This window comes from Muscardinus avellanarius (genome assembly GCF_963383645.1).
Source record: "Muscardinus avellanarius genome assembly, chromosome: 2".
NCBI classification, from domain to species: Eukaryota; Metazoa; Chordata; class Mammalia; order Rodentia; family Gliridae; genus Muscardinus; species Muscardinus avellanarius.
The window spans coordinates 8,919,570-8,944,257 of NC_137787.1; the positions used below are offsets into that span (position 1 = coordinate 8,919,570).

General features: G+C 40.7%; 2 protein-coding genes across 3 annotated transcripts in view; one reads left to right on the forward strand and one right to left on the reverse strand.

Annotated features, from left to right (window-relative positions):
• Nucleotides 1-24,688, reverse strand: part of PSMD1 (proteasome 26S subunit, non-ATPase 1) — a gene marked incomplete at both ends in the record, with an annotated part of 94,576 nt that overhangs the window by 37,505 nt on the left and 32,383 nt on the right. For both annotated transcript variants that reach the window (XM_080690009.1, XM_080690008.1), the window contains 3 exons: nucleotides 1,000-1,114; nucleotides 22,015-22,079; nucleotides 24,322-24,417. In XM_080690009.1, coding sequence (XP_080546135.1) covers nucleotides 1,000-1,114; nucleotides 22,015-22,079; nucleotides 24,322-24,417 — 276 coding nt within the window. The remainder of the gene's footprint in view (nucleotides 1-999; nucleotides 1,115-22,014; nucleotides 22,080-24,321; nucleotides 24,418-24,688) is intronic.
• HTR2B (5-hydroxytryptamine receptor 2B) lies at nucleotides 6,283-15,086 on the forward strand (the record flags this gene model as incomplete). Its single annotated transcript, XM_080720039.1, has 3 exons — nucleotides 6,283-6,737; nucleotides 10,040-10,240; nucleotides 14,203-15,086. Exons 1-3 carry the CDS (start codon nucleotides 6,350-6,352, stop codon nucleotides 15,084-15,086), a joined length of 1,473 nt encoding a protein of 490 aa, XP_080576165.1. The 5' UTR covers nucleotides 6,283-6,349.

Consider the following 24,688-nt stretch of genomic DNA (forward strand, 5'->3'; position numbering starts at 1 on the left):
ACAATCCATGATATAGCCAAAACAAGAAAAGCCCTTTTTTTAAGCAACAGTGTACTTCCTTATGAATCTTATGATTTGATGTCTTGTCTAACCCACCTTTTTATTTTGTAACTTTTGAAGGCTTAATAAACAGCAGGTTACCTATTAAGGCTAGAGAAGGCCTGGAGATATATAGCTCAGTGGTAGAGCGCTTGCCTAGCATGTACAAGGCCTGGGTTAAATTCCCAGGACCAATTTAAAAAAAAAGGAGAAGGGAGGTCAGAGATGAGAAAATAAATAGTACATAAGTGCTTTGCTTAAAACAGAAATTTGGGAGGCTGAGATGGAAGGATCGCAGTTCGCGGCCAGCCTCAGCTACTTAGTGAGTCCCTCCACAACATAGTGAGACCTTGTTTCAAAATAAACAATACAAAATAGGGCAGGGATGTAGCTCGGAGGTCAAATGCCCCTGGGTTTCATCCCCAGACCCCCCCAAAAATGTATAAAGACTAAAACAGGACCAGGGGTGAGCTCGGAGGTAGAGTGCCCTTGGGTTCCATCCCCAGTACTGCGAAAACAAAACAAAACAAAACAAAACAAAAAACACCCCAAAACTTATCAAATAAGCTATTTGGGTGATTTTACACAAGAAGCTTGATTTAAACAATATTAATTATACAAATTAAACACTGAAAATAGCATGTAAAATGTCCAGAGCAGTTCTTTAAAGAAAAACCCATTTTGTTTTCTTCTCCATCTTTTTCCTTTTTTAAGAAATCAATGATTTAAAAATAGAAACTCAAAGTCACTGTTTGCTGTACCCGTGTAACGTGACAGCTTGTTCTCGCATGCCTTTGGGCAGCCTAGCGTATTAGAGTGAGGGAGTTCCGGGAAGCTCTGTGAGGCAAGTCTTACAGATCCCAACAACCATGTATTTTTACAGCTCTGACATAAACTTTTCTGCCAGGCAGAACAGTCTGGTGCCAGGAATGAACTGGCCCCATTGGCTCCTGGCCTTACCTTGTTGCCTGTACCCGCACAGCAGATCCCCAGGGCCATGGCAGCTCCATAGCGCACATGAGGGTTGTAGCTTTCTGACAACAAAGAAACAACACTTGGACACTGTTCAGGGGTCCTGATAAGAAACAGAGGAAAAGAAGCCCGTGTTATGTAACAGAAATCGAGATGGATGATTTTTTTTTCTTGGTGGTACTGGGGTTCCTGGAAGCCCTTCTACCTCCGGGCCACACTCCCAGACCTATTTTAAATTTTTAATTGGAAACAGGGTCTCCTAAGCCAGCACGCGCGGCTGGCTTCGAACCTGCGTGATCCTCCTGTCTCCGCCTCCCAAGTGCAGGGATGACAAGCGTGCGCCACCATGCCCGGCGAGATGGACGAATTTTAACTATGTTTTTTAAGTTAGGGAATGAGCCAGGAGTGGTGCACACTTGTAGTCCCAGTACTTGGGAGGCTGAGACAGGAGGATCGCAGGTTCACGGCAGGCCTCCACTACTTAGTGAGGCCACAACTTAAGCGAGACCCTGTCTCAAGTTAAAGAATAAAAATAGGGCTTGGGGTATAGATTTGAGGTGAAATGCCCCTAGGTTCTCTTGGTTCTCTTCTCAGTACCAAAAAAGAAAAGTTAGGGAAATAATAAAGTATTTAATAAATACATTATATGATTAAAACTCTTCCTCAGAATTCTAACTGCTCGCAGTGAAAATCTGTCTTAAACACTCAGAAAACATGTGCATAAAGAGGACTGTATCAGGGACCCTTCAACCACAGTCTGGATTCCAGTCCCTCCCAGGCTCCCTCCCCTGGGGTAACAGCCGTGTGGGAGACACACTGCTCCATCTAGTTTCCTGGTCACTCTGCATTTTGTTTCAGAAGACTAAAGTCATTTATTGAGACACCAGAGTGTTTTCAAAGCTGCATGAAGGGTTTCAATACCCTAGGATTACTCTAGTTATGGATCAAACTGGGAAATAAGCCACAATAATGAGAAAATGCTGACTTTTTTGCCGTTAGCAATTATTTTCTTGTGTTGCTAAGAATAGAGAAATTGTTCTTTTATCACATTTTCCATATTTTCAGCAAAGACAAAAACAAAAAACAAGAACACAGGACAATCTGAGTCTTGGCGCATCTGGCCTCTTGTAGAAGATCCCCGTACAGCAGCTATCCCCGAGGAGCCTCAGGACCAGGCTGGTAAGAACAGAGGGAAGGGAGAGCTTCTGGAAGGTGGCGACTTCGTCACCTGAAACCCGAGACCCAGCACTGTCTACACAGGTGTGCTCAGTTGTGAAGACTCCAGACTGTAAGCTAACACTGTGCACATTTCTGGTCATATATTAAACATCAATAAAAAACTATTTCAATTTTTAAAGAAGACTATCCTGTTATGAGCAAAAGCAGTCATTACCACAGATCACGTCAAATCTGTAACTGTAAACTGGAATTATCCCCTAAACTTAAAACTCTACTGAGTGGTAAATTCAAATTTCCAAGGAACTGAGCCAGGTTTATGAAAGCCTGGTCTGGTAAACTGTGCTATGAGGGGAGGCTGAATGCCTTTCACGTACAGTAGAGCCCTGGTTGGGTTTCTATATGTGAGTAAGCCATAAACAGAGATGCGATAAAACATATCTGTATTGTGGAAAACAGAAATGTTTTGGTTTCTTTCAATAAATAAGCTGGAGAAAGGGGGATAGGAAGGGAAATGTGGGAGGAAAGAGAAGAAAGGAAAGGAGGGCGATAATAAGTTTTTTGTGGTGCTGGGGTTGAACCCAGGGGCATTCTACCTCCGTGCTACACCCCCAGCCTTACTTTTTATTCTTTATTTCAAAACAGGGTCTCACTGAGTTGCAGGGGCCTCACTAATTAGCCGAGGCTGGCTGCGAACCATGACCCTCCTGTCTCAGCCTCCCAAATGCTGGGATGACAAGCGTGCACCACCACGCCCAGCTCAAATTAATTTTTTTTTTTTTTTTTTTTTTTTTGCGGTACTGGGGAAGGAACCTAGGGGCATTCTACCTCTGAGCTACACCCTGGCCCTATTTTGTATTCTTTATTTTGAAACAGGGTCTCACTAAGTCGCGGATGGCTAAGTAGCTGAGGCTATCTGTGAACTGAGATCCTCCGGTCTTAGCCTCCCAAATGCTGGGATTACAAGTGTGCACCACCACGGCTCTCAAATTAAATTTTTAATAACAGCCCACTAAGTATTTTTTTCAGTTATTTTTAGATGATTCTGACATTCTCTAATTCTTGGTATTTTACATAAATATTCACAAAATGTCACAAAAATTCTTCAGGTTTGTTGTATCTTTTTTTTTTTTTGTGGTACTAGGGGTAGGACCCAGGGGCTTTTTCTATTCCCAGACCTATTTTATATTTTATTTGGAAACAGGGTCTCTCTAAGTTGCTGAGAGCCTCACTAAGTAGCTGAGGCTGGCTTTGAACCTGTGCGAGCCTCCTGTCTCAGCCTCCCAAGTGCAGGGATTACAAGTGTGAGCCACCAAGTCCAGCAAAAATGTCCTCTATAATACAAAGCAACGAAGGCTCACTCCACAGTCTTTGCCCTGGATGCAGTGGTACTGCTTCTTTCAGTCTGGCATCATTTCCTCTGTAGACCCTACCTGCCTGCATAGCACAGATGGCAAATCGTGATTCATAATAAAGCAGCCTTTAAAAATATTTTCATATTACTGTACAGATATTCTGGTCCATTAAAATCTATCCAATCACTCTAGAGTTTGTTTTTATCTATAATTGTGAGCAAATATTTCTTCTAAAATAATGAATTCTGAATTTAAAAAAAGCAGCAAATACTGAATAAAATTTGAGGCTCTCAGTAGAACTAAAATGAACTGTTTCCCAGTGACTTTCAATACAAGCTATGAAATGTGAATTTCAAACATCAACAAAAGGGCACAAATGCCATCACTGATCTCAAAGTAAACAATTAGAGAAAACGAGTGCTTTGAAAAAAGAAAACACTGAGATTGTGAAGATGCTACTACTACGCTAGGCTTAGAGTTCACATAAAACTTAAACAGTGTAACTATTAACATTTATAGCACCCCCTTTTTTTGTGGTACTGGGGATGGAACCCAGGGGCTTTCTACCTCTGGGCTACACTCCAGGCCCTATTCTATATTTTATTTGGAAATAGGGTCTCACTAATTTGCCGAGACCCTCACTAAGTAGCTGAGGCTGGCTTCAAACCTGTGCGATTCTCCTGTCTCAGCCTCCCAAGTACTGGGATTATAAGCGTGCATCACCACACCTGGCTTATACCCCAATTTTTTTATTTTCTTTTTTTGGTGGTACTGGGGTTCCTGGAATCCCTTCTACCTCCGGGCTACACTCCCAGACCTATTTTTATACTTTTTAAAATTTGGAAACAGGATCTCTCAAACCAGCGTGGCTGGCTTCGAACCTGCGCCATCCTCCTGTCTCCACCTCCCAAGCACAGGGATCATAAGCATGCGCCACCACACCCGGTTATACCCCAATTTTTTCATGGCAGAAATATAATTTCATTACATGTACTTTCCCCAACGTAAAATCTGTAGAAAAAATGCTGCCATTGAATCCACTCAGAAGCCCTAGGCTGTTTGAAAAGGAGCAGTGATAGAGCTGCTAAGAACTCTGCGCACAGGCAGAAGTCGGGCCTTTGTGCTCTTCTATATAAGGCTGCAACCAGAGCTAAAATTAATCATGCTCCATGGCAGACACAGGAGCTGGAGAAGAATCCTGTTTGACCAATAGAAATTACAACTGTGGAAATCACTATAAGGTTAACAGCGTGGAATCTCCATAAAACAAAAGCTCTAGAATCTCTTATATCTTATTATTTTTTTCAAACAGGAAAACCAGCCCAGGCTTAATCCCAAACAAAACTATCTTAGGATAAAAAGAACAAAGTTTGTATGACATTTCTACCCCCACCCAAAAAAAGCTCTTAAGAATATAACTTGAAGAAGGGTCTTGAGCTGGTTCAACAACTGAACTGGTGGTTTTATGAATTACAATGAGTGCTGCTACGCTCTAAAATGTATTTATCAAACAGGAAATAGCTCCTGGCATGCTTACAGCCACACAACACGTTCGCCTCACTGCTTGGAAGCGCCAGTGCCGGGGGCTCAGAATACGCCAACAGGGGAAGGATCTCAGCCCCAGCGGCGAGCCGGCCCACCGCAGACAGCGCAACACGCTTGGGAAAGTCACCAGCGAGTGAGAGGTGAGACTTTAGCAGATAAATATGGAGTTCATCTAAAGGGTTTTGGCTGTTGCTCTGGTTTTTAATCTTCAGGAACTTGGTTTCTATAATCTTTTATTTCTATTTATTAGTTTAAAAACAAAAATGGAAAATTTGTTAAAGAGATTTTTAATACAAATTTATAAATTCAATGAACAAATAATTTAATTTTCCTCTTAGCTTCTCCTCAATGGAACTGGGAAGGTTCAAAAAATATTAGTACTTAAAACAAAAAATGAACTGATTCAAATTTGGCAAGTTTGGTGATTAAATTTAAAAAGTACTTATAGAAACATGCTATGAAAGATAAATTTACTAAAAACACTTACTTGGATCCTAGTACTATTTTCGTCCCTCTCTCAAACTACCTTTAGTACTAAAGGTAAATTTAGAACTCTAAAATGCATTGTATAAATGGTAATGAGATGAACTGATTCTGTATAAGGGTTCCTGAAGGTAAGACATTTAGCTAGACCTTAAGGTGAGCGTGGAGTCTTCCTAGGTGGACAGCCAGTGTATACTTTTAAGTTCTACTCAGAACTACTTAGTGCTCTGATTTTTCTACTATTCTGTATATTTTCTAAAGTAAAAGTAAAAAAATATTTAAGGGTCAAAAAACACCTAGCTTTTTATTATAACTATTACAAAGTTAATGTATCTCTTCTCATTAATTTTGAGGCAAATCAGGAATATAATATTTTTGCAGGAATTGACTGAATTTTCACAAAAGCACAAAGAACTTATTGAGAAGGGGCTAGTTACTAAGCTCAAGCGTTCTCACTGCTTAAAAAAAATAAACTAAAGAATGCAATTTACGTATCTGTATGTAGGGGGACTCAATTCACGTACAACTCTACTGCTGCAGGAGAGGAAAAAACCCAAAACTTTATTTTTCCCCCAGCAATTGTTTTTATTCACTGAGCCTTCTGAAACCTAAGCTTTAGAAAATACAGCTTGGAGGTCTTAAACATGACAGATATATGTATACTCTCATCTTGGAGAACTTTAAAAATGAAGCTTTTTTTTTTTAAAGGAAGGAGTCGATCCTGGCTTTGAGTGCCTGGCATGGGCCATAAAAAAAGATGACCAGCTTAACTACTGACCATGACGACCACTGTCCAGAACTGCATCAAACCACAGAAAAACAGCGGATGGCTCTATCTTAGGACGTCAGAGCAAAGCAGAATTCCTGAGCACGTTTTGCAGAGTACATTTGACCTAATCTCTAACCAATCTGGATCACAGACAGCAACGCCACCAGAGGAAATGAAACAGACCATTGAGGGGCAGGGAAATAGACCACACTGGGCAGCTCTTCTGATACTCATGGTGATAATACCCACAATCGGCGGAAATATCCTTGTTATTCTGGCAGTTTCACTGGAGAAAAAGCTACAGTATGCTACCAATTACTTTTTAATGTCCTTGGCGGTGGCTGATCTGCTAGTTGGATTATTTGTGATGCCAATCGCCCTCTTGACAATAATGTTTGGTAAGTATTTCACTTTGTTCCTGCCAGGAAGCTATACCACTGTGATGTACTAACAGAGAACTAGATAGTCATTTTGTCTTGTATTTTCTTTGAAATAAAAGATGGACTTGGGATTTTATTTTATTTTGTGGTACTGGGGGTGGAACCCAGGGGCTTTTCTACATCTGGACTTTACTCCCAACCTATTTTATATTTTATTTTGAAACAGGGTCTCACTAAGTTGCTGAGAGCCTCACTAAGTAGCTGAGGATTGCTTCAAATCTGTGCAATCCTCCTGTCTCAGCCTACCAAGAGCAGGGATTACAAGCGTGCGTTACCACGCCCGGCTCGGATTTGAGATTTTAAAGACACAGCACTTATGCTCAGCGTGGTGGAACATTTGTAATCCCAGTAGTTCGGAGGCTGAGACAGGAGGATCGCAGGTTTGCAGCCAGCCTCAGGTACTTAGTGGGGCCCTCGGCTACTTAGTGAGACCCTATTTCAAAATAAAGAATAAAAAATAGTACTAGGAATATAGTTAGGAGGTACAATGCCACCTGAGTTCCCCTAAGTGCAATCTCCAGTTCTGGGGAATAAAAAAAAAAAAAAAAAAAAGAGCAGGTTACAAACAAACAGCCTGTCATTTTTCATCATTTTCTATGCCTGATAATCAATTTAAAATAGCAAATTTAAAATAGCAAAACTTCAAGCTGGGCGTGGCGGCGCACGCTTGTAATCCCTGCGCTTGGGAGGTGGAGACAGGAGGATCGCGCAGGTTCAAAGCCAGCCATGCTGGCTTAAGAGACCCTGTTTCCCAAAAAAAAAAAAAAAAACCATAAAATAGGTCTGGGAGTAGCCCAGAAGTAGAAGGGCTTCCAGAAAACCCTGTACCACCAAAAAAAAAAAAAAAAAAAAAAAAAAAAAAAGAAGCATTTGAATTTTTACGGTTAAAAAATTTGAATTTTTAAGATTAAAAAATGTGTAAAGCTGGGCGAGGTGGCGCAGCCTTGTAATTCCCGCGCTTGGGAGGCTGAGACAGGATGATCGCGCAGGTTTGAAGCCAGCCTCAGCTACTTAGTGAGGCTCTCAGTAACTTAGTGAGACCCTGTTTCCAAATAAAATATAAAAAAATAGGTCTGGGAGTATAGCCCGGATGTAGAGCTGGGGGTGTAGCTCAGAGGTAGAATGCCCCTGGGTTCCATCCCCAGTGCCCCCCTCACACACAAAAAAATAAAGCTGAAGGTTTCATAGGCTCAATTAAAAGAGCATTAAAATGTTTCCCTTCTTAGTGCACAGTTACGAATATGTAGGTCAGTAGTCAAATTCCAAAGACAAATATTTTCTATATAAAGGTTCTTTTGTGGCTTCCTGCTCATGGGTACAAGATTTATGATTAGAATTGGCATGTATAGTACTGGGCATTGAACCTAGGGGTATTCTATGCCTGAGTTATACACCAGCCCTTTTTTATTTTTACTCTGAAATGGGTCTCACTAAGTTGCTGAGACTAACCTTGAACCCGTGATCTTCCTGCCTCAGCCTCCACAGTACTGGGATTACAGGAATGCACCAGTACTCTTGGTTCTGCATTTTCAGCTGCAGGCACACGCTTGTCATCCCAGTACTTGGGAGGCTTTTTGTGGGTTTGGGGATGGAATCCAGGGGCATTCGACCTCCGAGCTACACCCCCTCCCTTATTTTTTATTCCTTATTTTTATTTCTTTAAATATTTTGGTGGTACTGGGGTTCCTGGAAGCCCTTCTACCTTCGAGTGACACACCCAGACCTATTTTTTATTTTTGGAAACAGGGTCTCTTAAGCCAGCGCGGCTGGCTTCGAACCTGCGTGATCCTCCTGTCTCCGCCTCCCAAGCGCGGGGATTACAAGCGTGCGCCACCACACCCGGCTTATTCTTTATTTTGAAACTGGGTCTCACTGAGTTGCAGAGGGCCTCACTAAGTAGCTGAGGCTGTCCGCAAACCGCGATCCTCTGGTCTCAGCCTCCCAAATGCTGGGATCACAAGCGAGCGCCACCACGGCCGGCTCACTTCTTTCTTTTTCTCTGAAAAAAGAGACATAGTTCAGTGCTTAAATTGTTTAAAAACTTCTGTTTTGTCCCATTGTTGTTTTCCCACTACAGCTGAGCATGAGATAGGCTAGAGTTAAATATCTAATATGATGATATTTAAAATGCTTTAAATAATTTAGTATTTATGAAATTTTCTCCTTGGGTTTTTTAATTTCTACTTTCCAAAAAGAAATACTTTTTAGTTGACTTGCTTTTTTTTTTTTTAAACAATAGCAACTCAAAACCAAGTTTAAATTTCAGAGGCAAGCAATATTGTATACGTGTGTGTGTGTGTGTGTGTGTGTGTGTGTGTGTGTGTGTGTACACGTACTAGGATTAAACCCAGGGGTTCTACCTCTGAGATACCCCAAGCGCTATCTATGTTTTATTTTAAAACAGGGTCTCACTAAACTGCTAAGACCTTTCTAAATTGTTGAGAATGGTCCTGACCACTCCAATCCTTCCGTCTCGGCCTTCCAAACACTGAGGTTACAGGAGTATGTGCCATCATGCCTGGCTTGGATACATTTTTAAGATCACAAAAGCCATTTACAAAAGAGCAAAGATCAAAAATTGCTACATTGTTGCTGACTGTAAAAAGGTTAATTATTATGATAGCTAATTAATTAATTAATTAATTGTGATACTGGGGCTTGCAGGGGCGTTCATCCAAGCAACACCCCGAGCCCTTTTTGTTTGTTTTGAAACAGGGTCTTGCCAGGTTGCTGAGAATTTCACTTACTTGCTGAGGCTCTTTTCACACAAAAGATCCTCCTGTCTCCGCCTCCCAAATGCCAGGATTATAGGCATGAGTCAACAAATCCAGCTCGGCAAATGTATTTAAAGCAGAAATATTGTACTTAATATTACTGTCTCCATAAAAATTATCTTAAGCTGGGCATGGTGGTGCATGCTTGTAATCCCCGCACTTGGGAGGCTGAGACAGGAGGATCGCACAGGTTCAAAGCCAGCCTCAGCTACTTATTGAGGCTCTCAGCAACTTAGTGAGACCCTGTTTCCAAATAAAATAGAAAAAGGTCTGGGAGTATAGCCTGGAGGTAGAAAGCCTCTAAGTTCCACTCCTAGTACCACCAAAATAAATAAATAAATAAAAATAAAATTATCTTGTAGAAATTAGATTATAAATGTCAGATGAAAAATGAAAAGGTTAAAAATACATACCATCTAAAAAAGAAACTATAAACTGAAGGTTGCCATTCCACAGAGCAAATTCTCTTTTCTTTCTTTCTTTCAGAAGCTGCGTGGCCCCTCCCACTCGTCCTGTGTCCCGCCTGGTTATTTCTTGACGTCCTCTTTTCCACCGCATCCATCATGCATCTTTGTGCCATTTCAGTGGATCGGTACATAGCCATCAAAAAGCCAATCCAGGCCAATCAATGTAACTCCCGAACTACGGCACTCGTCAAGATTACAATGGTGTGGTTAATTTCAATAGGTATGTGGGGAACGCAAAGGCAGAGGTAGAATACATAGCCTGTGGTTCCTTTTGGCTAGGACAATTTCAGGTCTAGTGGGCAGGACTCACCACAAAGGGTCAAGGCAGTCTACTGACACAATAACACAAAGTGCTCACATTATCACAGGCAACAGCTAGTTTCTATATCATATTGTCAGTAAAAACCGTGACAAAGTATCTCACTTTGATTTTGGTATATAGGAAGGCTAAGTCCAAAAACAGTCTTCATATCTGTCAATGGATCAATAAGGACTAGCTTGAGAAGCGGGGCGTGGTGGCGCATGCATGCTTGTAATCCCAGCATTTGGGAGGCCCAAACAGGAGGATCATGGTTCAGGACAGACTCAGCTACTTAGTGAGGCCCTTTGCAACTCAGTGAGACCCTGTTTCAAAGTGAAGTATAAAAGACAGGGCTGAAGGTATAGCCTGGAGGTAGAACGCCCCTGGGTTCCACCCCTAGGACTGCAAACAACAACAACAACAACAACAATAACAAGGACTAGCTTGAGGAATCCTACAATCACATTAAAGTAACAAAAAGTAAAATACATCTTAAATCACATCTAGAAGAAAGAGAAAACCAACCTAAATATCTTAAAATCAGGTATCAGAGGTCATAAATTCTTGAAAGCCAACATTTCAATATATATCCAGGTTAAAGGCAGTTAAACATCTGCTCTAGCGTTTTAAGTATGTTTTAACATAGATAGAGCCGGGTGTGGTGGCGCACGTTTGCAATCCCTGCGCTTGGGAGGCAGAGACAGGAGGATCGCACAGGTTCAAAGCCAGCTGCACTGGCTTAAGAGACCCTGTTTCCAAATAAAAATATAAAAATAGGACTGGGAGTGTAGCCCGGAGGTAGAAGGGTTTCCAAGAACCCCACTACCACCAATAAATAAATAAATAAATAAATAAATAAATAAATAGTATATTTATAGAAAGAAACCACAGTTCTTCTAAACTATTATGACCTGTGCTCATCTTTAGTGCTCAAAGAAGACAGTTGCTAACACAGAGTATCTTAGCATGAAGTACAGCACACATTACTCAAGTCTCTTGTAAGTAAATGTCAGAAGTCAGGTGTGGTGGCGTACACTTGTAATCCCTGTACTTGGGAGGCTGAAACAGGAAGATGGCAGGTTTGAAGACAGTTTCAGCAAGTAGTGAGACTCTCATGAAACCTAGCGAGATCTTGTTTCCAAGTAAATAAAATCAGTCTGGGGGTGAAGAAGGTAGAACGCCTATGGGTTCAATTCCCAGTACCACACACAAAATAGTTGATATCAGAAAAAAAGCAGATTTCCAACAAATATAAATGATCTGACCAGCAGATTCCCTTTTTACTAGTTAAAAAAAATTTTTTTTAGAAGAGGAAAAAAATTAAGCGACCCAGAATGCCAAAAGAAAGGCAAGAAAAAGATGTTATTTCTTTGTAATCAGAGTAAGAATATGGGCAAAAAAGAAAATGAGATGCTAAAATTGGCCTACAGATTCCTGAAATAACAGTACCATGGCCAAACCTCTTCTGGAAAATTTGGAGGTAAAACAAGGTGTGGCACTGCTGTGTCATAGTAAGAAAGCTCGGGTATGTAAAAGTCTTTTCAGAAAGGAGAGATCTGTAAGCAGTAAGAATAGGCCAGTTTAAGGGGCAGAGGCTGACAGAGCAGAGCAGCCTCCTCTTAAAAAAAAAAAAAAAAAAGGAAAAGATGGGAGACAATGGGTGATAATTAAACTTTGAGGTGGAAAAAAAATAAAGCCATTCATTTTACATGACTATTTTTTTTAAAAGCTCATTGCAGTGAGGTAAAGAACATGAGATATAAAGGTGTAAAGGTGTATGTGTGGGCTCCGTGAGAGGGGGACAGGACGGAGGGAGGGAAAAAGAGATGTGAATCCTTAAGATGGAAACATCTGCCACTGAAATATGATCAAGCCAAGAGAGTAAACAGCTTGCTGGTTAGAAGTGGTAATAAAGCCTGCATAATATAAGCTATCAAACATCAAATTTTTGATGCTAGGATGTGCTAGGAACTAAGGATACATGGAAGAGCTGGGCAGGGTGGTCACATGCCTATATTCCCCATACTCTGGAGACCGAGACCGGTCACAAGTTCATAGCCAACCTGGGCAACTTAGTGAGACCACCAAATATTTAGCTATAACAAAATAGCACAGACTAAATCATTTATAATGAACATTAAATGTCTCAAAAAATAAAAAGGCTGGAATGTCACTCAGTGGTAGAGCAGCAACCCTGGGTTCAACTCCTAGTACCATACACACACAAATAAAAGACAAATAAAAAAAAAAATCTGTCCAAGCAGATATATAAACAAACTTACTAACAAGTGATGATGTATGCAGGAGGGAAAGAACAAAAGGAAGACTTCGGATTCATAGATTTGGAAAGACCTTAGAAATCTCTCTTCCTTTCATAGGCGAGGAAAAAGCAACCTGTGATCCTCCTGTCTCAGTCTCTCAAGTACTGGGATTACAAGCATGTGCCACCACGCCCAGCTTTTGTGTTATTGGGAATTGAATCCAGGGGTATTCTACCTCTGAGCTATGCCTTCAGCCCTGTTTTATTTTAAAGCAGTGTCTGGCTAAGTTGCCAAAGTTGGCCTTGAACCAGTTATCTTTTGTCTCAGACTCCCAAGCTGGGAACTCTAAATTTTGAGAATAAATTTCACAATCTGCTCATTCTCAAATTATTAAGCAACTTTTTTTTCTTTTTTGGTGTTACTAAGGATTGAGCCCAGGGACTAAAATTTTACCTCTGAGCTACACTCCTATTTTATTTATTTTGAAACACAGTTTTGCTAAATTCCAGAGGCTAGCCATGAACCTGCAATCCTCCTGTCTCAGCCTCCCAAATACTGGGATTAAAGGCATGAATCACCACATCTGGCTCATTTTTTTTTATTTTAAAGAAAAATGAAAACTTTAGTTTTCCCTAAGAAATTAGAAGGAAAGGATAAGATATTCATGAACATCAAAAAGATAAAATTGCCAGGCGTGGTGGCACATGCTTGTTAATCCCAGTACTTGGGAGGCTGAGATGGGAGTATTGAGCAGGTTCGAAACCAGCCTCAGCTACTTAGTGAGGCTCTCAGAAACTTAGTGAGACCCTGTTTCCAAATAAAATAGAAAATAGGTCTGGGAGTATAGCCTAGAGGTAGAAAAGCCTCTGGGTTCCATCCCTAGCACCACAAAAAAGAAAAAGGGGAGAAAAAAAGATAAAACTGTTGTTAAATGAAACTGTGTAACCTCAAAGATAACAATCAAAGCAGATTATCTACTGAGAATTAAAATACTGAATGGCTGCCTGAAGTCTCTCTAATCAACTACACTGGATATTAAGATAAGAGCAGCTTATCTTCTAAAATCCTTTTCTGTAACCTGGAATAGATAAAAAAATAAAAATAGCTTATGAAAAAAGCACAACAAATGAAGATATTCCCTACTTTTATATAGCTTAGGGAAGTTCTCATAACCTGAAATCTCTGGCCAATTTCTTTTCTTTCTTTCTTTCTTTTTTTTTTTTTTTTTTTTTTGGTGGTACTGGGGGTGGAACCCAGAGGCTTTCTACCTCCAGGCTATACTCCCAGACCCATTTTATATTTTATTTGGAAACAGGGTCTCACTAAGTTGCTGAGAGCCTCACTAAGTAGCTGAGGCTGGCTTCGAACCTGTGCGATCCTCCTGTCTCAGCCTCCCAAGCGCGGGGATTACAAGCTTGCGCCACCACGCCCGGCTCTGGCCAATTTCTGTTTAAAAACACATCTGCTTTCTTAGATTCTGCTGGTAAAAAGGTTCCACTGACAAGTGCCCTGACAGGTTCTACACTGTGGGTTCCAGGAATTACAACACACTAATCAGGATAAAGTTATTAAGATAACATAGGTCAAAAATGGCAATCAATCTCGTCTCCTCTTCCCTAGGCATTGCCATTCCTATACCAATCAAAGGCATAGAGACGGATGTGCGCAGCCCAAGCAACATCACCTGTGGGCTGACAAAGGACCGCTTTGGCAGCTTCATGCTCTTTGGCTCCCTGGCTGCCTTCTTCACACCCCTTGCCATCATGGTTGTCACCTACTTCCTCACTATCCGTGCTTTACAGAAGAAAGCTTACTTGGTCAAGAACAAGCCACCTCAAGGCCCAACGTGGTTGACTGTGTCCACAGTTTTCCAAAAGGATGAGACCCCGGGCTCATCCCCCGAAAAGGTGGCGATGCTGGGTGGTTCTCACAAGGACAAAACTCTGCCCAGCTCAAGCGCGGAGACACTTACGCAAAGAACATCCACGATCGGAAAGAGGTCAGTGCACACGGTTTCCAACGAGCAGAGAGCCTCAAAGGTCCTGGGGATCGTGTTCTTCCTCTTCTTGCTTATGTGGTGCCCCTTTTTTATTACAAATGTAACTCTAGCTTTGTGCGATTCCTGCAACCAGACTACTCTTCATATTCTCTTGGAGGTATTTGTGTGGATAGGTTACATTTCTTCAGGGGTGAATCCTTTGATCTACACCCTCTTCAATAAGACTTTTCGAGATGCATTTGGTAGATACATCACCTGCAATTACCGGGCTAGAAAGCCAGTGAAAGCTCTGAGAAAATGCGCCGGTCACCTCTACTTCCAGAACCCAATGGCAGAGAACTCTAAACTTCTCATGAAACAGAGAATTCAAAGCAAGGTCAATTCACCCATGTGCCAGAGCCCAGTGCGGCCCCGTTCAGCCACTCGGTCGTCAGTCTTTCTACTGGACGCGCTCTCCTCGGAGAGCGAGGGGGGGCAAGCCGAGGAGCAAGCCACCCATGTGTAGCACACGGGGAGTCTTCGCAACTGCACAAGCAGGTGGTGAGCAAGAAAAACTGTCATACAGCAAATCATCTCTTTGAACTAACAGTAACTCTTAAGATTATCCAATTTTATTTGCAAAAATTACATGGAGAAAAAAAATTTCATAAAGCCACATATGAAAACAATCCAGTGGCTAAAATTACAGTATTCAATGAAATAAAATTAAGAAAGTCAATAAATTTCAGGCTTAAAAAAACAATGTCAATTTAAAATTTATTTGGTACTTAATGTAAGTCAAGTTGGGCTAAGAATAAAACAAAACAAGACAAAAAACCATTAGCCTTGTCTTCAAGGCCTTAAAAGCGTAAGGCATGAGCAAAGGAATAAGAGCTAAAAATAAGTGAATAAGATAATGATCATATCTGGGGCGAGTTAAGAGTGCCATTTACAGTCTTGTTTAGGGAAATGTACATGTAATTTCCTTCAATCAAGAAAATGTCTTAATGGAAGATACAGGAAGGACAGTAATCAGATATCACACAAAACAGGAATTTTTTTTTGGCACGAGGGACTGAACCCAGGGGCTTCTACATGTGTTCTACATCCTCCATCTTATCTTATTTTTTTTAGATTTGGAAACAAGGTCTCACTAACTTGTGGAGGGGCTCACTAAGTTGCCGATGCTAGCCTTGAACCTGTGATCCTCCTGTCTCAGCCTCCCAAGTACTGAAATTATAAGCATGCGCCACTACACTCAGCTACATAATAAGATCTTAGAAGTAGAAATGTTTGCTAAATGGCTGCACTAGGCATCTAATTAGCAGAGGCGGGTCCACTGGAGGGGGAGGAGGAAGGGGGGACAATGAAACTACTCTTGGGTTATGTTAAGCTCCTTAAAGGTATTAATGAAAAGTTCAAGCTAAAACCTTGGGACTTCAATCTAGGGACCAAACAGTAAGTAATGTCATAGGCTAAGATCAGTGCTGCTGCTTCTGCCCAACGACAAAGTTCAACTTCTGGCACAAAACGTGTCATTACTTCATTTTGCACCGTTAGATGGGAATGAGTCTAACCTGCGCTACTTACTGAACAGCTGACTGAATTTAGAAACGGTATTTAATTTCACCGAGCGTCCGTTCTTCATCACACTTTGTGCGGTTCTTATGACAGTAAGATGATTACAGAGCAGGCATTCAGTAAACGGGAGCCAATCCTCTCTCCTCTCCCTTTTGTCCCACCCTCCAAGTACTGGGAGCACAGGCATGGCCACTGCACTTGACTTCTATTTACTGTGTATTTCTTTATGCTACCCTATAAAGTAAACAAATTTAGGTTAAGGAGGTCAGCACTGAAGACAGCCTTAGCTTTTCCATTTAGAGCTCACCCACACTATCATCTCAACCGATTGCTGCTTCAGGAAATGTGCTTGCTGAGAAGAATCTCAGCATTAGGTAAACCAGGCATATCATGTCCCAGGGGCAGAATTCTCTCCTGTAAGGTGGGTCTCAGACACATATCTCACTTACTCTCTTACCTTTACTTATGGGCTCTATATCGTCTGCCAGGAAAAGTGTATTTAATTCCTAAATCATCACAGCTTTAGGTACTTGGCCCTACTGGTCGAAGATGTTTCAGCAATATTAAGGGTAGGTTATCTTAGAGAAGAGGCAAACTCATTTATATTCTTTAAAAAACACAAAAATCCTTTTCTATTTTGGTTCCAGGTTTTAATATAAGCTTGCCATACATTAAAATTTATATTCTTGCTAAGATATATCTGATTTAGTTTTCAGATTTTGAAATATTCCAACTTTCTACAGAAATATCTTAGTTAATGAGATAATTCTAGCATTTCCAAATATTCTATAAACTTAATTGGAACTTTAATATTAACTATTTCTGAAAGAAGTACAACTTTCAAATTCTGTCACTGATATATAACTGATATTTTCATTTTATGAATACTTAAAGAAATCTGTACTTTGAAAGCAAATTCATCCCTAGGTAACAAAGAAATTCTACTTAGTATTACCTACAAAGAAAAAAAAATCAATTATAGCTGTTTAGAATAATGTTGATAAAATCTTTCTATAAATGGAGAAAAATATTAAAATAGGTGAATCTGTGTAAAGGTTATATATATTAGCATCGTTAGTACTAATCTTACTCTTGCAAACTTTACACTATATATCTTGGTAGATGTTTTTCCCTTAAATAAACTCACTTGAACCTAAAACAAAATCTTTTATTCTATTCCATATTATTGTCAATTAAAAGACAGGGTAAAACAATGGTATAGGGAAAAGACTGAAAAAGACAAAAATAAAGTAAGGAAGAGTCACAGCATCAGGAATATACACAGATCCTGAGGCAGAAGAGAAAACTGCATTCAGTGACTACTTCTCAGATTGATATGAAGTGTGAACAGAGGGGCTGGGGATGCAGCTCTGTGACACAGCACTAGCCCAGCACGCATGAGGCCCTGGGTTTCACTGCTAGTATGGCAGGGGAAAAGTGTGTGTGTGTATGGATGTATACAGATGTGTACACACACTCTACACGTGTATACCGAGTGGAGACACTGGAAAGGTGACTCACGCCTTTGGCAGTAACTGGCTGGCTGCTAAGGCTCCTTCGAATTATAAGGAACATACTGATGCAACATTTTATAATTCAAGCAATCTGTGTGTGGTCCAGAAACAGTTTCTGCATCAAGGTTGTTTTACTCATGAGATCCACCTATATCTAAAAGTATATGAATATAAACACTGAGAATTATTTAATTTCATATTGTAACAGCCTAAGTCATAGCAACTAGGGACCTTCAAGATTGTCTAATCTTAATTAAAACATCCACATCAGATTATCAACATGTTCACCATTACAGCAACTTAATATCAATAAGCATGTAAAGAGCAGTATTTCTTTCCACTCTTCCTTTGTTTTCTTTTCTAGTATAAAGTTACAGCAATTTAGATTCTATTCATTTCTAAATGAGTCTGAGCTAAAGACAAGCACAGTGCTATACAGACTTGCTACGGCAATAACACCAGAGGGGCCAATATCATATTAAATGTTCTACTAGAGTCATTTTCTTAGGCAAAAATTAATGTATTAGGTTCATTTCAACTTAGGAAAAAGTCTTCAACTCTTACTCCAATTATCATAAAAATTATTCAAAATATATGGAGGAAAAATAGTGGGAAGATTACAATTCCAGGGACAACGTGAGGCAATAGATGCGAGATCCTCCTATCTCCGCCTCCCAAGCGCGGGGATTACAAGCGTGCGCCACCACGCCCGGCAAGAAGTTTAAAACATTTTAAACAAGCAAATCATCCTTAAAACACAGTACAATGCCAAATGTCTGCAGTCATTTTAAATGTGTCAACTTTGGGGCAGCTGGGGAGATAAATGAAGCACATATTAAGAAAGTAAATGGCCAGGTGTGGTGGCGCACGCTTGTAATCCCCGCGCTTGGGAGGCGGAGACAGGAGGATCACGCAGGTTTAAAGCCAGCCTTGCTGGCTTAAGAGACCCTGTTTCCAACTAAAATATAAAATAGGTCTGGGAGTGTAGCCTGGAGGTAGAAGGGTTCCATCCCCAGTACCAACACACACACGCACCAAAAAAAAAAAAAAAAAAGTAAGTAAATGATGTCAAGCTGGGCTTGGTGGCACACACTTGTAATTCCCAGCATTTGGGAGGCTGAGAAAGAAGAATCACAGTTTGCGGACAGCCTCAGCTACTTAGTGAGGCCCTCTGCAACTTAGTGAGACCCTGTTTCAAAATAAAGAATAAAAAATGGGACTGGGGGGTGTAGCTCAGAGGTAGAATGCCCCTGTATTCAATCCCTAATACCACACACACACACACACACACACACACACACACACACACACACACACAGTAAATGATGTCACATCAGAAAACAGGTAACAGTCTTAAAAGACAGAACCGACACTTCTCAAATACTGAAGCCAATTAGGAAACTTGAGAGCAAAATGCTCTATGAGAGCCTCTCCAGGAAGAGAGCCGACTGAAAGGCACGGTGAAGAGCTCAGACCTGCAGTGACACTGTTCAGTCTCAGCTCTACCACTTAGCTCCATGACAACAGCAACTTTGTTAACTATTTTGGAATTCAATTTCCTTATCTTAAAATAAGAATTCTTATTACTTTTTAAGTTCCTCCCACTAAATTAAAAATCCTCACTCTAAGAAAATGGTAGTAAATTAAATTTAGAGAGCCCGATTTTAACTCCAGCCCTTTAAACAAATTGCTGACATTGAATTTTCTTTGTTTGTAAAATAAGTTTTAGACAAGATCATCTTTAAGTCATTTCTAGTACCTGCTAAAGAATTATGTTACAGAAAGAGAACTCAGAAGTAGTTAAGATCATAAGCAACTTCTGTAGTAAAGGCCTTAGCCAAGCCCAAGAATAGCTCGCAGGAGACACCTGCTGCTGCGACGGGGATTAGCACGCAAGCGAGCTGCTGGGAAAACCTGCAAGACTGAGTCTCAAGACAGAAGCACTGAAGGAAAAAGGAGTTCCATAAAGCCTACGGCGCTCCTGTGTGACAGAATATATACAGCAGGCCACAGAGTTATTCTGATGTTAAATATAAAATCACTTAAAGTAGGAAGAAATGCAGCTGGCAATGAAGAAAACAAAACATAAGAGACCAACGTGAGCCGGGCTCTTTATACGACACAGCACTTACAGAGGACACACTCAGTGGAATATACTTTCCATACGAAAATTGCCTCATTCTCCGTAAGAAAATTAAAACAAAGCTCCACTCTGGGTGGCAATGACAAACTATGACGCTGTCTTTTCAGTGTGTCTAGACTCTACCAAGAACAGGGAAAGGTGAGCGTCACAGTTGGCTGCAGGACACGTCAAAGATGAGAACTACAACAGGACCAGCAGAAGGAAACACGACGACGCAGTCACTATTTTGTTCTACTCTCTTCTCAAGAAGGATGGTTTTTATACCCAAAGACAGAAACCTGATCAAAATGCAAAGCAGAGGATGCCTTAGGTTTCAAATCTCAAAGCTAAATGCAACTGAAGGCACATGTGGATGTAATTATGAATTCTCCTGGCAAATGGTGGAAGAACAGAAAATGGCAAAAAGACTGCAAGTTGTTAAATATTCTGATGTTCAAAAACAGAAAAAGAGATACAATTCAAGGAATTAAAACCGTTGCACACTTTTTCTTTTGAAGAAATGCAGAATAGCTTAAAACATACTGGTTTTGTCAGATTTTTTTTTCCCTTTCTGTACTGGGGATGGAACCCAGGGGCATTCTACCTCCGAGCTACACCCCTAGCCCTATTTTTTATTCTTTATTTTGAAACAGGGTCTCATTGAGTTCCAAAGTTCTCACTAAGTAGTAGCTGAGGCTGTCCTCGAACCACCATCCTCCCATCTCAGCCTCCCAAATGCTGGGATTATAAGCGTGCGGCACCACACTCGGCTGCTTTGTCAGATTTTAAAAGACACACCAATGGATACCTGAAACTTCTATGGAAAGTGCCACATAAGAAACAATCTGCCAGGCATGGTGGCATGTGCCTGTAATCCCAGGACTCGAGAAGCTGAGACAGGAGGACCCCAGGTTCACAGTCAGCCTCAGCTACCTAGGCCTCTCGCACCTTAGTGAAACCCTGTTTCGAAATAAAGAATAAAAAATAGGGCTGGTGGTATAGCTTGGAGGTTAAAGGCCCTGGGTCCAATCCCCAATACCACACACAAAGAAACAATTATACGGAAGTAATCACATATCCTATTTCAGTCCAATTCCCAGGACTAGTAGATCTGGGGAACTATTATCTGGGTTTCTAGTGTATTTGTGAATAAATTGGATAAATGAAGTTTAGAGGATAATATAGCAAGTAAAGAGATTAGTAGTTGGTTGAACAACCTCAATGAAAAAAAAAATGGTGTAATGTGAAACCTGTTGGGCTCAAAGAGGCTAAACGACTTACCCAAAGTTACTCAACTAGTAAGAAGCTGAGCTGAGAGTCAACCCAGGCAGATGGTTTTGAGTGTGCCTTTTTTTTCTTTGTGATACTGGGCATGGAACTCAGGGGTGTTCTATCTGAGTATACCCCCAACCCTATTTTTTATTTTGAAACAGGGCCTGAATTGCAGAGGGCCTAAGTAGCTGAGGTTGTCCTCAAACCTGCAATCCTTCTGTCTCAGCGTCCCAATTACTAGGATTACAAGTATGTACCACCACACCCAGCCAGAATGTAGCTTCTCAAACACAATTATATATCACCAGGGTGTCTCCATATCTGCAAGTTCAAAATAGTTGTTGTTGTTGTTGTTTTTGTATGTGTGTGTGGGGGGGGTACTGGAGATGGAACCCAGGGGCTTTCTACCTCGGGCTATACTCCCAGCCCTATTTTATATTTTATTTGGAAAGAGAGCCTCACTAAGTAGCTGAGGTTGGCTTCAAACCTGCGTGCTCCTTCTGTCTCAACCTCCCAAGTGCAGGGATTACAAGCATGTGCCACCAAGCCCGGCTCCCAAAACAGTATTTTTAACCTATAAAATTTTCATGTTCTTGCATTTAAGTAAGGCCTATTACCTTTTATTTTCATTAAAGAGTATTAAGAACATTACAAACTTTGTAACAGATTGCATCCTAAATGAATTACCAATATACACAAAAAGAGGTGTAATAGAACTGTTATTTGGAACAAAAACTAAGCAGAATGCTATGAAAAAAATGAACAGAATAACTTTTATTTCTCAAATAGACTGTCAGAAACCCATGACATTCTTTATTTTTGAGATGAACACTACTAGTCTTACTATTAAATAGCCCTCATTCTGAACTCTGAATTTAGATATATCACTCAAGTATTTAGTTTCTGTTTAGTTGCTTACAGAAAGAAATGCGTTAAAAATAAAATCAGAAGTTAGAAATTATTACCTGAATAGAATGAACCCAAGTGATTCTACTGCTGCCCTTCTGACGTCATCATTAACATCGCTTACCTGGGGGGAAAAGCTTGAGATGATTATATTACATCAAACGTTGTGTTACACTAAACTAATAGGTCCAAATCAGTCAAATGTAAATTAGACCTCAGTAATATTCCTTCATTAGAATATCTTTCCTCTCACTGTATATCAAAACATCACATTGCACAAGTCAAATGTATACAATAAATTTTATTTTATTTATTTATTTATTTTTGCGTTACTGGGGATGGAACCCAGGGGCATTTTACCTCTAAGCTATACCCTAAGCCCTATTTTTTATTTTTTATTTTGAAACAGGGTCTCACTGAGTTGCAAAGGGCCTCACTAAGTAGCTAAGCCTGTCCACAAACTGTGATCCTCTTGTATCAGCCTCCCAAATGCTGGGATGACAAGCCTGTGTCCGGCTTGCAATAAATGAATTTTAAAAACAACAACACAAATATTTTTTAAAGTCTTTCTCAGTTTAGAAAGAAATCATCTGAAAATTCCACTTCAATGTTTAGAAGTCTTTAAAGTTTGGTGCTATTTAACATTCATGGCAAGCTGGGCATGGTGGAGCACATCTGTAATTCTAGGATTTGGGAGGCTGAGAAAGGAGGATCTCAGGTTCAAGGCCAGCCTCAGCAACTTAGTGAGGCCCTTAGCAACTTAAGCTGGGCTTGGTGGCACACGCTTGTAATCCCTGCACTTGGGAGGCAGAGACAGGAGATTCGCACAGGTTCAAAGCCAGCTACACTGGCTGGCTTAAGAGACCCTGTTTCCAAATAAAAAGTATAAAATAGGTCTGGGAGTGTAGCCCGGAGATAGAAGGGTTTCCAGGAACCCACGTACCACCCAAAAAAAAAAATAATAATAATAATAATAAAACAGGGCTGGGACTGTAGCTCAAAGGTACAATGTCCCTGGGTTCAATCTCCAGTATCACATTAAAAAAAAAAAAAAAAAAAAAAGATGGCAATTTCCTAAGACTATTTCAGTTGTATTATAGCTTTTGTTGGTTATACTAAATATCTAACCATTCCTTCAATATTTTTTGCAAAATGTATGTCCCAAGGTCAAGTTCAGTATGTCCCAAGTTCAAGTATTAGGAACATTTAGAACATAATACGTACTCTTCAATTAAGGATAAATTACTCCTAAGTATTATGGGATGTGAATACTTCAAGGAAAAAGGGATCAATAATAATTCTAATTTTACAGCATGGAATAGTAATCTTGGGTTTGCCTTTTCCACTACCATGATGATAGAAACCCACTGTAAGACATGTGGAATGTTAACTATGTAACCAGTCCATACTACTAAGTCATGCCCTCTGCAACTTTGTGAGACCCCGTTTCAAAATAAAAAATAAAAATCAGGGTGGCATTGTAGCTTGGTGGCAGAATGCTCCTGGGCTCAGTCTCTAACACCACGAAAGAAAAAAAGAGAAAAAAAAAAGCCTGTTAGCAAACATGAACACGAGCTGCGTGTGGCGATGCACACTAGTAATCCCATTACTTGGGAAGATGATACAGGAGGATTTGGGTTCACTGCCAGACTCAGCTACTTAGCAAGACCATGTTTCAAAAACCTCGAGCTGGGGGTGTAGGTTGGAGGTAAAATGCCCCTGGGATCAATCCCAGGACCACCACCCAAAAAACAAGAAACAAAAAAAAAAGAAGAAGAAAAGAAAACACGAACCCTGGCTTTCCTGTGCTGTGTGGGGGGAGTTCTTGGAAGTAAACTTCATGAGCTAGAAAAATAAGTGGTTCCAGCTGAGAGTATTGGCACACACCTGTAATCTCAGTACTTGGGAGGCTAATACAGGACAATCACAAGTTTGAGGCCAGCCTCAGCAACTTAGTGAGACCCTGTAAAATGGGCTGGAGAGTAGCTTGAAGTTGGCTCATGCCTCCAAAAAAAAAAAAAAAAAAAAAAAAAAAGGAAAAGGAGGCGGTCCTCACTGCTCATTAGATTTAACCATCCTGGATGACCACACATTTTCACATGGTGAGGGCACACCTTGGAGTGAGGTTTCAGAAATCACACTCTTTAAATTGCTTTAAAGACTCATTTATACTGCCATACAAAACTATTATCTCCTAGAGGATAATAGGTTTTCCAACAGCAAAGATGCATCTACTGCTGGGTTGCAGAGCACTGGATCTGACTGGTGGCGGTGGTCACGTGGTGTGTGCCGCAGTCATCTAGGCACTTACTGTCCACCTGCAAACTTTCCTTTTACCCCGTCCCTAGAAATGTTAGAGTACTCACGGCAACATGCAGCAGGCGGCGAATGGCTTTGTTGTTCCCAGAGCCGCAATAAGCCATGGCGACAGTGTACATTCCAGACCTTCGAAGAATTGGGTCCTAAGAAGTAATTCAGCATGAATCACTAACTTAACACCATCTGCTGGGCACGAAAGAGCACCCTATAGTTCCAGCGACTTGGGAAGGTGAGGCAGAAGACCGCTGGAGCCCAGGAGTTGAAGGCCAGCTTGGGTAACTCAGTGGGGCTCCATCTCCCCAAAAGCCAAAATCAAATAAAAAAAAAACCTACAAAACCCCAACAACCAAAATGGTAACTGCTATAGTATAATAGGCAGAGTGGTATCTACCAGTTAAGTTGGTTTTAGGTAGA